Source organism: Hevea brasiliensis, chromosome 14 (genome assembly GCF_030052815.1).
Source record: "Hevea brasiliensis isolate MT/VB/25A 57/8 chromosome 14, ASM3005281v1, whole genome shotgun sequence".
Classification (NCBI taxonomy): Eukaryota; Viridiplantae; Streptophyta; class Magnoliopsida; order Malpighiales; family Euphorbiaceae; genus Hevea; species Hevea brasiliensis.
In genome coordinates, this window is record NC_079506.1 from 19,259,151 (window position 1) to 19,273,663 (window position 14,513).

The 14,513-nt window shown below is 31.0% G+C and overlaps 2 protein-coding genes and 1 pseudogene across 2 annotated transcripts; 2 read left to right on the top strand and 1 right to left on the bottom strand.

The window, feature by feature from the left end:
- Positions 1-4,777: 4,777 nt before the first annotated feature.
- LOC131172839 (receptor-like protein EIX1) lies at positions 4,778-7,865 on the bottom strand (annotated as a pseudogene).
- Positions 7,866-9,775: 1,910 nt separating this feature from the next.
- On the top strand, positions 9,776-12,493 carry LOC131172840 (disease resistance protein RGA2-like). The gene is made up of 2 exons (XM_058134375.1): positions 9,776-10,157; positions 11,819-12,493. Exons 1-2 carry the CDS (start codon positions 9,855-9,857, stop codon positions 12,491-12,493), a joined length of 978 nt encoding a protein of 325 aa, XP_057990358.1. The 5' UTR covers positions 9,776-9,854.
- A 92-nt stretch (positions 12,494-12,585) lies between these two features.
- On the top strand, positions 12,586-14,486 carry LOC131172841 (putative disease resistance protein RGA3). Its single transcript, XM_058134376.1, has 2 exons — positions 12,586-12,957; positions 13,167-14,486. The coding sequence occupies exons 1-2, from the start codon at positions 12,586-12,588 to the stop codon at positions 14,484-14,486; spliced, it is 1,692 nt and encodes a 563-aa protein (XP_057990359.1).
- Positions 14,487-14,513: the final 27 nt, after the last annotated feature.

Here is a 14,513-nt window from a genome sequence, read left to right on the forward strand (position 1 = left end):
GAGATGATGAAATAAAAGTATTGGAAGTGTTTTAACAGGTTCCGAAGAACGGTTTTCTCCATTTTTAGCCAGATTCACGGATTTTCTTAAAATTTTTCGGAACCTTAAACGCATGATACTTTTGATAAATGGTTTAAATAATTTGTATTTCATAAATTATGTGCAAAAGCATTTTCTAAATTAATTGAGAAATATTAGAGTGTGCCGGTACACCAGGTGGCATTACTTACTCGGGTATACTGTACACGGGTAAGGGGTGTCACATTCAATATCTGAAGTGCATTTCTCAAAGCTTAATAAATTGAAGTTCTTAGGATTGAGCTCTAATTCATTCTTTTCCAATGTAAGTTCCAATTGGGTTCCTCCATTCCAGGTCCAGGATCTTGAAGTAGGTTCATGTCATCTGGGTCCTACTTTTCCAGCTTGGCTAAGAACACAAAAAGAAGTTACATCGCTTGATATCTTCAATGCCAGCATCTCTGATTCCATACCAAACTGGTTCTGGGATATTTCCTCCAACTCACATCGTTAAATGTTTCTTTTAATCGATTACATGGCCACTAAAAATCCTTTGACTGTAGTTCCCTTTGCAGATGTTGATTTGAGCTCCAACTTTCTAGAAGGACCAACTCCCCTTTCCACTTTTGAGATTGAGTTGCTAGAACTCTCCAACAATCGTTTTTCAGGTCCTATTCCAGAAAAACTTGCTCAATCCATGCCAAACTTGGTCTTCCTCTCTCTTTCAGTAACCAATTGACTGGAGATATCCCGCCTCTATAGGAGCTATGGTGTCCCTTGTGGTCCTTAATCTTTCGTGTAATGACTTATCGTAGCATTCCTTCAAGCATTGGGAATTGCTCTTTCCTAAATGCAATGGATCTTAGCTTCAAAAATTTGTCCGGCAGATTCCATTGTCTTTTAGTCGGTTAAATCACCAGTCACTTCATCTGAGCAATAATAAACTTACAGGAAGCCTTCCATCATCTTTTCAAAATTTATCAAACTTGGAGACTTTGGATCTTGGTAACAACAGATTATCGTGTGAAATTCCACCATGGATTGGAAGTGGTTTTGCAGACCTTAGAATTTTGAGCTTAAGGTCAAATGCATTTTTTAGTGAAATTCCTTCCACTCACAAATTTAAGCTCACTGCAGTCCTTGACCTTGCTAAAAACAATTTGGCTGGAAGCATTCCAGTCACTTTTGGAGATTTTAAAGCCATGTCTCTAGAACAGTACATAAATGAATATCTACCATATGGGAAATACAGAGGCGTTTACTATGAAGAAAGCTTGATTGTGAATATAAAAGGTGGGGCTCAGAAGTATACAAAAACTCTTTCCTTGGTCACTAGTAGAGACCTTGCCAGCAACAACTTACATGGAGAGTTTCCTAAAGAAATCACAAAATTGGTGGGCTTAGTGGCTTTGAACTTGTCAAAGAACCAAGTCATCGGTCAGATTCCTGGAAGCATTTCAAACTTATGCAAATTTCTTCTCTTGATCTTTCGCACAATAGGCTCTAAGGTGCAATTCCTTCCAGCATGTATACATTATCATTTTTAGGTTACTTGAATTTGTCCGACAATAACTTCTCAGGCATGATCCCTTATATGGGGCATGTGACAACTTTTGATGCATCATCTTTTGATGGGAACTCTGGTCTTCGTGGAGCTCCACTAGTCCTCAAATGCCCTGGTAATGATTCAAATGGAGGAGGAGGTTCCATTGTAGAAGATAGTGATGGTTTCAAAGGACATGTGGTTTTACTTGAGCATTGGCTTGGGATTTGCAGAGGTATTTTAGTTCCTTTTCTGATTTTTCTATCGTAAAACCTTGGAGCCATGCCTACTTCTTGCTTGTGGACAAAGCTGTTGATAGACTACTATATTTGGCCCGCAAAATCGCTACTGCTTCAGAATCGTTGCAATTTCCAAGCCTAATTTCATTAAGTGCTTTAGTGCAAATCCGGTGGAAGTGAGTTTCATATAAAATAAAGGCATGTAATTCATCTGGTCTTGTCCTACTCTGTTGCATAACATAATCTCTTTTAGCTTCAAGGATTTTGTAACATATTAGTGAATTTGCATCAACTCATGGTAGACAAGATGTTTCACCTTCATTTTAGCTTCAAGCACTCAATAAAGATCTCTTCTTACATCTTTATCTCTCAATTCCTTAGCAGTGGGGAGATAAATAAGGGGCCCAAGACCAATTTCTTAATGAGTAACATTCAAATCCATTTCAGATGGTAAAATAAGATCTGCAGCAAAATATAGTCACACTTCTCAAATCTCAATAATTTTTTTTCCAAAGAACATATTCCCCCTCTTTGAAAACTAGAATTTTGTAAGAATTCAATTCAATTGGCTTATTTTTTTTTATCAAATCTCATATTTTGCATGAAATACTTCAATTAATTTTTATTTTAAAAAAAATAAATATAAGCATGATTGTGTATTTATTTTTTTGTAAATCTATATCTATATATATATATAAAGTAGAGTGTTATTCTCAAGGAAATGATATGTGACACTTTTCTTAAAAAACTTACCACATGTCACCTTCCATAAATGCTCTCCTCTATACTAATTATTATTTAGTTTTTTTTTATTTTTCTTTTAATTATTATTGTTATTTATAATATTACCTTAACATTTATGATTTAAATTATTATTTTTATTAAAATTTAATTTTTAAAACCATACCGAATTAAATCATAAAACCAAATTATAAATTTTAGAAACCGAACTAAAATAGATAAAAAATCAAATCGAACCGAACAACTCTATTTTGGTTCGGTTTGGTTCAAACCGATCGGTTTTGATTTTTGATTATTTTTTAATTTAGACTTGATTTTCAAATTATTTGGTCTAATTTTGACCTTGGTTTGAACCTAATAACTATTAATCAATGAAATTAAACAATTTATATATATATATATATATATATATATATATATATATATATATATATATATATAATTACATATAATTCATAAATTTCTCATAAAAATAAATCAATTCAAAAATCAATAAAATTATTCGGTTCGATTTGACCGAATTTTTTCTCTTCAAAATCGAACCGAACCAAAATAACTGAAATTTTTATAATACAAAACCGAATCAAATTATTTTAAAAATTAAACCGAATTACCGAATTAAGATGGTTCGGTTCAGTTTATTCGGTTTGAACCGAATAATGCTTACCCCTAATTAAGGCCTTTTCTAATTAAATACAATATTTAAAAATTATTTTTATTATTTTATAAATACTAATTATTATTGAATTTTTTTATTTCTCTTTTAATTATTATTATTATTTATAATAATACCTTAACAATTATGATTTAATTTATTATTGTCTCTAAAATTTAATTTTTAAAAAATTATGACATTTTATGATTAGATGTAATATTTAAAAATTATTTATATTATTTTTTTTATAAATTATTTATGAAAAAATATTATTTGTCACTGTTACCCTTAATAATAATAATAATAATAATAATAATAATAATAATAATAATAATAAAAGGTCATTAATGGCCATTAATTTAAAAAAAAATTGATTATTAATTTGTGATCTCATAATCAACTATGATATAATTTAATCAACCTTAAATTATTTTATATATTTAATAAATATTTTTATTACATTGTTATATTTTCTATTATTTTTATTATGAAATTTTATTAAAAATTTTGAGAGACCAAAAATATAGTTGATATAAAAAGTTATAAAAATAAAATATAGAAATTTAACTTATTTATAGTTAGTATGTATTTATTTTATATTAATAATTTAATATTTTTTTTATTTTATTTTTTTTAAAATTAATTAATGCTCATTATTATTATTATTATTATTATTATTATTCTTATTATTATTATTATTATTATTATGGCTAACCTAGAACGATTTAATTAAAACGGCTAAGTAAATAAGAAACATTTTACTATTGTAAAAATTGAATTTGAATGATTGTTACTGTTTTTTAACTAAATAATATTTAATTATAAATTAATTTTTTATTTAAATAGTTTTATTTATTTGTCTATATGTTATATGATATATTTAATATACATCAAGTATTTATTTGTCTATATGTTATATGATATATGTCTATATGATATATTTCATCTAAATGCTTTTAAATCTTTATTTGATTTGTACTATTTTTTTCATTATTTCTTTCAAAAATTATTAATTATGATTCTAAAAATTTATTTATTTAAATATATTTACTTAATATTTATTTAATTATTAATTTTTTATGAATTTCTTATTTAATATTTCCTAAGCTTTTGAATATTTTATTTTTATTATAATTATATATTAAATACAATGATAACTAATATTTTGATTATTCATATTTTATTATCATTCATTTTTAATAGAGTTATTTTAAAATTTTAATTAAATATCTATATTTTTATGCATAAATTATTTTAATTAATTATAAGATAAATTAATAAAAAATTTATTATTATAACTAGTAAAATTTTATTTAAATTAAATTAAATAAAAAAAAATTTTAATTTAAAATTAATTCAATAATAATAATTTATCTTATTTAAAATATAATTAAAAATTAAATTAAAAAATAAAAATTATAAATGCATGGGTATTTTGCTAGTGATTTATTCCAAAGGAAGCCACCGTAAAAGAAACTGAAAAATATTCATACAACATTTTTACAGATAAGAGTAGTGAATAAATCAGCAAATTGTTCAAGAAACAGAAAACTTGCAAAAAGAAAAAAAAAAAAAAAAAACTCAGTTTGAGAAATTGTCAACAATTCCATCCACAAAACTGAAGTATATGTCACCCCAAGGTCTTTTGATTGCAAAAACCAAGTAAGGAAGCAATAAACTTACTGCAAATCCCATCCCAATGCTCAAACAAGACCATTTGTGAATGAAGCCATTAGCATTGTCAGCCTCAGTGGTGACACTGTAGTTTGGATCACCGTGTAGACACTTTACAGTAAGGGGACTGCCACATAGACCAGGGTTTCCGATGAAAGAGGATGCACTAGAAGTCATCATGTGATCTGTGTAAGGGATAACACCTGACAAGTTATTGTTGGACAAATTTAAATATGCCAAAAATCACATTGAAGACATTTTTGGGGGAATTGGACCCCAAAACTCATTGCAGGAGAGAACAAGAGATGACAGCTGTTGCTATTCTGAAATGCTCTTGGGAATCTGGCCACTGATGCGGTTTCTAGACAAATTCAAAAACACCAAACCAACCAACTTTGCAGCTGTCCATATAAATTGTTTCCTGAAAGGTCTATGCTAGTTAGAAGGGTAAGAAGGGAAAGCATCTTGGTATATACAAGAGGCTGCCCATGTATGTTGACATTTAAGTTTTCCTGGAAGAAATGTAATGATGATCCGCCAAATGAGAAACGGCCATAGAACAAATAATGGAGTCCATTTTGAATTTTACCCATGGCTTTAAGATTACCAAAGCTAGCCGGAATGGTGCCGTTCAACTTGTTTTCTGTCACGTCCAGGACTTGCAATGACCTCAAATTTGAAAGTGCAGGGGGAATTTCTCCATAAAAGGCATTTGATCCCAGTCTAAGTATTCTGAGACTTGGGAATGCTTCTCCTATCCAAGGTGGAATATTTCCAATCAACCTGTTATTTCCCAGTTCTAGAGTTTCCAGAATCGACAAATTCTGGAGAGCTGATGAGATTGCTCCTGATAATCTGTTGTCGCTCAGATGAAGTGTTTGAAGCAAATTTAGCTGGCCTAGAGATTCTGGAATCACTCCCAACAAAAAATTTTTCTGAAGATCTAAATCGGAGAGGGAGAAGCAATTCCCCATGCTTGGAGGAGTGCTTCATGTTAGATTATTACCTGAAAGATCAAGGGCTATAAGTGACGACAACTCTCCAATTGAGGCTGGGATTGCACCTATAATCTGGTTTCGGGAAATAGAAAGGAAACCCAAGTTTGGCATGATTTGACCAATATTTTCTGGTAGAGGACAAGAGAAACGGTTATCTGAAAAATCTAGGAGCTGGACTTCAACACCTGGACGAGGAATGGATCCTTTGAGGTGATTAGAGCTCAAATCAACAACTGCAGAGAGAGAGATATATTTAATGGAATTGGTAAATGACCCTCTAAACTATTGAAAGAGACATTCAATCGAATCAGATTCCTGACATGTTCCAGAACCAGTTTGGAATAGAACCTGAAATACTAGTATTTGAGAGATAAACACCTTTAATGTGTTTTTGAGACTGAAGCCAAGCAGGAAACGAATTGCCTAGATAGCATGAATTTATTTCAAGGTCCAAGAGTTGGAATGTAGGAACCCAATCAGAACTGACATTCACAATTAATGAATTATCTGATAGTACCAAGTACTTCAATTTACTTAGCCTCGAAAAATTTGCTTCTGAGATAATACCTGACATTTCATTGTTGGAAACATTGAGGGCAAATAACTCAGAGAGCAGACCCAGACTATCTGGGAGACTGCCATTGAGTTTGTTTGTTTCAAGTCTGAGCTCAGACAAACACTTCAAATTTCCAAAGGAATGGGGGATTGGACCTTGCAGAGAGTTACGTTCTGAATAGAGTATAACAAGATTTTTAAGTTGACCCATCCAATTTGGCAACCTACCAGCTACCTGATTGTCAGTGCACTCAAAGTTCAGCAATTTGGGCAGAGGACTTTTAGAAGGGCAGTTATCTGTTTCCTGGAGAAATTCTGGTAAACCTCCTGTCAAGTTATTATTCGACAGGAATACTTTTTTTAAGTTACAGAGCATACCTATGGAGCTTGGAATCCTACCCTTGACAATATTGTTTGACAAATCAAGATAAATGAGAGATGTCGTATTTCCAAGGGAAGCTGGAAGTTTTCCATGTAACTTATTGATTGAAAAATCAATTTCTTCTATCTTTCTCCGGCTTCCCCAGAATAATTGGGAGGCACTTGCTGAGAGATTTTCATTACTATTAAGGTCCAATGACTTTAGATTTGGCAATTCACTGAAACCAAGTGGAATCCTTCCGTACAAGCCACTACTGCTGATGCCAACAAATACAAGGGTGCGAATATTCACAATCCAATTTGGTAACATGAAATTGAAGTTGTTATGACCAGGTCTATGACTGAAAGTGAAGTAAAATTAATAAAAGGGAGAGAATAGGTGATACTGGATAGGCTACAGAAAGATAAATGCAACTCAGTTAGAAATGGAAGCTTGTTTAATGTTTCAACCCATCCTATTCCTACAGTTGAAAAGTCTACTTGATCCATTACCAAATGTTTCAGTGTGATAAGACCAGTCACCCTGTCAATATTATCAGCTGTTAGGTCTTGAAAATCAGAAGAGATATCAAGAAACTGCAAGCTAGAGAGGTTTCCAAGATTTGGAGGGATGGCACTACTAAACCCAGCTTTTGATAGGTTTAGATATTGCAAGTTCTCCAAAGAGGACAAGAAATCAGGAATGCTGCCATCGAATGTGTTGAAACTCAAGTCCAGATATTTCAAGGACTTGAGTTTAGTGAGTGAAGGTCTTATCTCTCCGTTTAACGATGAAAGATCATACCTGCCAAAAGAATCATAATCAGATGGATTCCGGAGATCAACTGCAATAACAGCTCCAGTGGTATTGTCACAAATTATTCCCCACCAGCAACAGCAATTGCTTCTTTGCCACGAGGAGAGCCAGTTTTCAGAATCTTGAAGAACCTTTTGAAGTCAAGAAGAGCTTCTCTATCTGAATTTTTGCAGGCTAATAATTCTCCCTGTGCAACAGAAACATGTTTTCCTGTTATCAAATGGGTGAGAAGCAACAAAATCCAGAGAAGTGGTAAATTCCCCATAAATCAAGACTCAAGGCCCTGTTCAGTTGAAGAGGATTAGGATGGCTTGTCGAGGAAAATCTAGGTTCTTCTCTTTGTTTCATCGCTTACAACTTAGTAATCTGTGCTATACTATCTATATGGAGGGAGCACCATTTGTTATATTTCCTCCGTTTATGTTGAGATAACACCATCACCTCTCCTTTTTTAGTTTTAAAAGAAAAAAAAAAGGGAAAGAATCTAATTAACTATAATAATTATGCCACTAACTAAGAATCTAATTAACTGTAATGATTATGCCACTAACTAAATCTTGTTAATTAATTGAGATTTGCTTTTTGCTTTAGTTGATCAAGTCTATGTATTTTAGTAATTCCTTATGTTAAAAGCACCAAGTCTTTGGAGAAGAAATGAGTTTCATATGGACAGAAAACTTGATTTAGTATATAGGACAAAAAAATGGTGGAACACAGACATGATTTACACTGTCAAATGCCTTGAAGTTATTCTGCTAACGATTGTTAAGCTTACGAAGTTGCAATTTATTGACCAGGGACATTTACAGCTACCTTTCTACTCATAGAATCATTCCTTATAAGTTCATGTTCACTATTATCTAAATATTGAAAATAATAAAAGCAAAGTAATTACAAAGAAACACCACAGACTACCTAATAACCCTTCAAAATGGTGATTGAGTGCATGCATGCATGCCTCACAATACGGAAGATTAGCCATGCTCATGGTGGGAAGAAGCTTCATGTATAATGCTCAGCAGGAGAATTTTGCATGATGGATCATGGGCTTCAACTCAACGAATACAATTCCTTGTCATGAGCAATCAATTTATGTTGCTGCAACCGTTGGCCTTTCATGTAAGGCTTTGGGCTTCAAACTCCAATGGGCCTAAATTCAAGACACTTATAATATATTAATCACGAAATATTATATAAAAGAAAGTCCAACATATAAGAAAAAAAATGAAAATAGTAAAAAATTCCATTGAAAAAAAAAATTCGTAGTAAAAAGTTAAAAAAGTTTAATCTGCAATGTTATTTGATTTAAAAATATTTACCAATAAATATATATTATTTTACATTGGTGATAAACTAATTAATCATGAAAAGACTAATATTTACCAATAAATTGGCTTCAGGTTTTCTATCAGAGCAGCAGCGTTTGGTTCACGCCATGCAAGGGAATTGATTTAGGATTAATTTGATCCTGTAATTTGTAACTTACAAGCACTGAGGCGCAACGTCAAGGGAGGAAAAATTACTTCCACAGATTGTACCAAAAATAAATAACTTTTGCAATTGCTTAATGGGAGTGTTGATTGAGTACTGCCAATTAAATCAATCTTAGCTATTTTTCTCATAACCATGAAATTTTCAAATTAAGATATTAATTAGATAGGCTGTTTAAAAAAAAAATTGTTAGATCAAACTTAATTGAATATTGTTCTTCTCAGAGCTTTAGAGACGACTCTTATACCAGCTAAAGGTTATTGGAAAAAATTATAAAAGGGAAAAATTTAACTCCTTATTTAGAAAATTTTACAAGAATTAAATTCAGCTGATTTCTTTTTGATTAATTCTTTGGAATGAAAGAATTCAATCCTTTAATTTTGTGAATTTAATTGAATTCTTTTATTATAAATGATTTTTTCAAAAAACAATTAAAAGAAATTAACATTGAAAAAAATTAGATAAAGCTTTTTTTTTTTTTTTTTTTTTAGTAGTTGTTCTCAGCCAGGATTTAACCAAAGATCAATCAAAAAATATTACTTGTTCCTTTTTGTTACACTTTCTGAAAAGAAGGAAATGAATGCCTTACTTCCTTCTCCTACCCAAAGTAATGCAGATTCTTTCTGTAAGGATTATAAATGCATCTTCGGACTTCAGACTCACCTATCTATCATCAATCTTTCTCATCTCCATTTCCATTATCATCAATCTTTTTCATTTCCAATTTCCATTAATCTTTCTCACGATTCTTCAAGAATTAATAATGGCTGGACAAATTCCATTCAGTATCTTAGAACAAGTATTAACAAAGCTGGGGTCGCTTGCTTTCCAAGAAATTGGATTGGTCTGCTGTGCCAGAGATGATCTAAAGAAGCTTGGAAATTCTCTCTCCACTGTAAAAGCTGTACTTGTAGATGCTGAGGAGAAGCAAGAGCAGAGCCATGCTGTACAAATTTGGATAAGGAGGCTTCAAGATATTGTGTATGAAGCGGAGGAATTGGTAGATGAGATGGCAACTCATGACTTGAGGGGGATGGTGCAAGGCCAAAGGAAAGTCGCAACACAGGTATTTATAGAAGAAAATATTCATACCATATTGAAAAGTTAAATATTTCAATTTCAATTTATATTTTCTTTATTAATTTAGGTATAAATTAATTATAATTTAATTCTAAATATTCATTTTGTCTAATATAAAATATAATATAAAGCAAAGATACTTAAAATTATGAAGTTAAATTATTTTTAATTATAAATTTATCATTAACTTTGGACATGCAATTCTACATTGATTCTAAAATTCTGGACATTCAATTGCAAACTTCTTGACCAACTTTACTGTATTATAATTTTCTTTCATAAATTCCTTTTCATATCAAATTTAATAGATTTTATTTTAATTTGAAGCCACTTAATTTGTTTATTAAAAAAGCTTTTTTAAATTATTATTATTATTATTATTATTATTATGCCAAATGACCAATAAACTCCAAATTTTGTGAACTTCTTTTATTTTAGTCAGATATCTTAATTTTATTAATTTAATCTACAAACTTTTACATTAATTTCAATTTTAACAACTAGCATAATTTGAATGTTCAATTGATAAAAATAATTCAAATATTTTTCTACATTAACATCATCCATCCTTTTTAAAAGCTTGAACTTTTTTAAAAATATTAAAATAATAATTATATTCGTATATTTATTTATAAATTATATAGAACCACTTTGTGCTACTAATTAATTCTTGTATGTTTTAAATTAATAAAAATAATTTTTTCACATTAATATTTAATTAAATCAATGCTATTTGAATTTGAATTTAACTATAATTATAATTTATTTTAATTTAAAATCAACAAATATGCTTATTAAAATTGTTTTTATTATTTAATATATATATATATATATATATATATATATATATATATATATAGAAACATTTAGGAGTTCATGAATAAATATGATCAAAGTAAATATGAAATTTTTATTAAAAAAAATAACTAAGAAAGAGAGGATAAATGTATGAACGGATTAAAATGCTTTTATAAATTTAATTTAATTTTTTTCAAATTAATTTTTTTTTAAATCCTTCTTCACCAAATTTTTTTTGTTTATAAGAAAATAAATTAATATTCAATTAAATTAATAATATTTTAATTAGAATTCAACTATTAATTGTAATCTTCTTTTAATTTTGATTTAACTAATATATCTATGAAAAAGTTTTTTCTTTTTTAATTTTGTACCATTATCTTTCAATGTTGTCTTCAAACAATCATAAAATTAAGAATTTTAAGGTTCATCAAAATACTATTTGATAATGTAGAGAGAAATTGATTATTCATGTGGAAAAAGAAAGGAAAAAAAAAATATTGCCAAACCATAAAAAAGTGGTTCTTAAATATTATATGTTATTTTAATATTATTGTTATGCACATAATTTATAAAGCCTCTGTATAATTTCATGTTGAATTTGATTTATTAACATAAAAGTTTTTTTTATGTATTCTTTCTCATTCTAAATAGGTTTATAATTAATTGCTTAAATTTTATTGTTGTTTTTTATTTTTATAATTATATCATAAATTTAAATAAATTAAAAATAATTATATTGTAAATAAAAATTATAATTTTAAAAAAGTCTAATTAAAAATATAAAAAGCACATATGCACAAGATCCATAGAGAGTAATTAATAAAAACTTGTTGTATATATGTGTAGGTATTGGACTTCTTTTCCTCCTCAAATCAGATTTGGTTTCGTCTCAAGGTGGGCCATAGAATTAAGGACATTAGGGAGAAGTTAAAAGAGGTGGAAAATGAAATTTCTAGCCTCAATTTAGAGAAGAAAATAATAATAGATGTGAGAGATAAAAGTAGTGGAAGGAAGACATCCTCTGTACTGAAACCTGATATAATAGGCAGGGAAAAAGATAAGGAGAAAATGACTTTGTCATTGTTGAATCCAACTAGTAGTCAAGGAAGTGTTTCTGTGAATGCTATTGTTGGCATTGGGGGCTTAGGAAAGACTGCACTTGCCCAGTTAGTGTATAATGATGAAAAGGTTAAAAATTACTTTGAGAAGAAGATGTGGGTATGTGTTTCTGAGGAATTTGAGGTGAAATTGCTAGTTAAGAAGATCCTTGGAAGTGCAACTAATAGTGAAGTTCTTAATTTAGAACTAGAAGAAGTGCATATTCGTCTTAAAGGGAATTTAGAAGGGAAGAGGTATTTGTTGGTGTTAGATGATGTATGGAATGATGATCAGAAAAAATGGGATGATTTGAAAGCTTACTTGTTGGTGGGTGCCCCAGGAAGTAAAATTTTAGTCACCACTCGTTGTACAAGAGTTGCATCAGTCATGGGTGTGGATACCCATATGTTTTGCAAGGTCTAGCAGACAATGAGGCTTGGGATTTATTTGAAAAATTAGCATTTGGAGAGTGGGGTGGTGGGGTGAATCCTAACCTAATAAAAATTGGAAGAGTGATGGTAAAGAAATGTAAAGGAGTTCCACTTGCAATAAGGAGTTTAGGAAGCCTCATGAGTTTGAAAACTAAAGAGAGTGAGTGGTCTTCCATTTTAGAAAGTGACTTATTAAAGTCATTTCAAACAAGTGAGAATGAGAATGTTCTTTCTGTGCTGAAGTTGAGTTACTATCACTTGCCCACTTATTTAAGGCAATGTTTCACTTATTGTGCCATGTTTCCCAAAGATTACGAATTCGATAAAGAAACATTGATTCGTTTGTGGATAGCGCAAGGATACATTGTCTGCTCAAGTAAGGATGACGATTTAGAGGATATTGAGATCAAGATTTCAATGAATTATTATGTCGATCATTCTTCCATCAGTCAGAAAGTATGGATGGTTATAAAATGCATGATCTTATCCATGATCTAGCACAATCGATAGCAAAGGATAGGTACTTTGCAGTAGAGAATGTTTCATGAAGGAATCCATCATGTATATTGGCCATCTTCTTTGAATGAAATTGAGATGCTGGTTAAAGTGAAGGGCATGAGGACATTATTTTTGAAAGTTTTCCTAAAAGTGTAACATTAAAAAAGGTTTCAAATTTTCAAAGGTTACGTGCCTTGCATTTAGGGTGGAATATAAAGGGAGTACCAAATTCAATAGCAAGATTGAAGTATTTGAGATATCTTGACATTTCTAGGTGTAAGATGGAAACGCTCCCAAAGTCCATAAATAATTTGCAAAACTTGCAAACTCTAATACTCTCATATTGTAGAAGGCTTCGAGAATTGCCGAGAGATATAGAAAAATTGATCAGCCTTAGGTGCCTCATGATTAATGGATGTGAGAGCCTAAGATGCATGCCAATTGGATTGGGGAAATTAACTTGTTTGCGCCAACTGTCAGATTTTGTGGTGGCATGGGATGAAGGCTCTAAGGGGGCTATGCTAAATGAATTGAATAGCCTAAACCAACTTAAGGGAAGGATTGTCCTCCATGACCTTATAAATGTGGAAAATGTTGAGATAGAGTCCAACCAAGTGAATTTAAGGGAAAAGAAACACCTCCAGTATTTGGTGTTACGTTGGAGTTTTTCTTTTCTTTACGAGGAGACTGGAGTTGAAAAGAATGAATTATTTTTAGAAAAGCTTGAACCTCATCCAAATTTACAATCCTTGGTTGTGGAATCTTTCATGGGTGTGAGATTTTCAAGTTGGTTGTCTTCTATCACAAATTTAGTAGAAATTAAGCTTTTTCATTGTAAAAAATTGAAGCAGCTACCACCATTGCACCAACTCCCTTCTCTAAAAACCCTTTGTCTTGAAGAACTTGTTTCTCTGGAGTATATATCAGATGAGGTGCCTTCCTTTTTGGCATCGCCATCAATTACATTATTCCCATCACTGCAAGAGATTGAACTCAATGATTGCTATAATTTGAGAGGATGGTGGAGGAAGAAGAGGAGTGGGGTTGAACTTGCTCAATTTCCTTGTCTTTCAAAAATGCAAATCCGGGACTGCCCCAAGCTTATTGTAGATGATGGTGAAGTCATTGAATGGGGAAGTTTCAGGAGTCTTCAATCTCTTTCTATTGGATTTCTTTCAGAATGGACATCTCTACCAAAGGGGCTTCAATTTGCGACAAACCTGCAAGAGCTCACCATCGATTATTGTTCTAGTTTGATGGCTTTACCAGATTGGATAGGCAACCTCACATCCCTTCAACGGCTAGAAATTTCCTATTGCCCTGATTTGAGATCGCTGCCTGAGGGAATGCATTTACTGACTTCTTTACAGAAGTTGAAGATTACAGGATGCCGCGAGTTGTCTGCAAGATGTATGAAGGAAAAGGGTGTGGATTGGCCAAAGATTGCTCACATCCCTAATCTCGAGATTCAACCTCCAGGTTTTTGAATATTCCTATTCCCATTTCTTATTCTG

Bases quoted from the DNA above. Each gene is read 5' to 3' on its own strand.
- LOC131172840 (XM_058134375.1), top strand. From the start codon at position 9,855: ATGGCTGGACAAATTCCATTCAGTATCTTAGAACAAGTATTAACAAAG. The intron at 10,158-11,818 runs GTATTTATAGAA...ATATATGTGTAG, and splicing joins AAAGGAAAGTCGCAACACAG to GTATTGGACTTCTTTTCCTC.
- LOC131172841 (XM_058134376.1), top strand. From the start codon at position 12,586: ATGGTAAAGAAATGTAAAGGAGTTCCACTTGCAATAAGGAGTTTAGGA. The intron at 12,958-13,166 runs GTATGGATGGTT...ACATTAAAAAAG, and splicing joins ATTCTTCCATCAGTCAGAAA to GTTTCAAATTTTCAAAGGTT.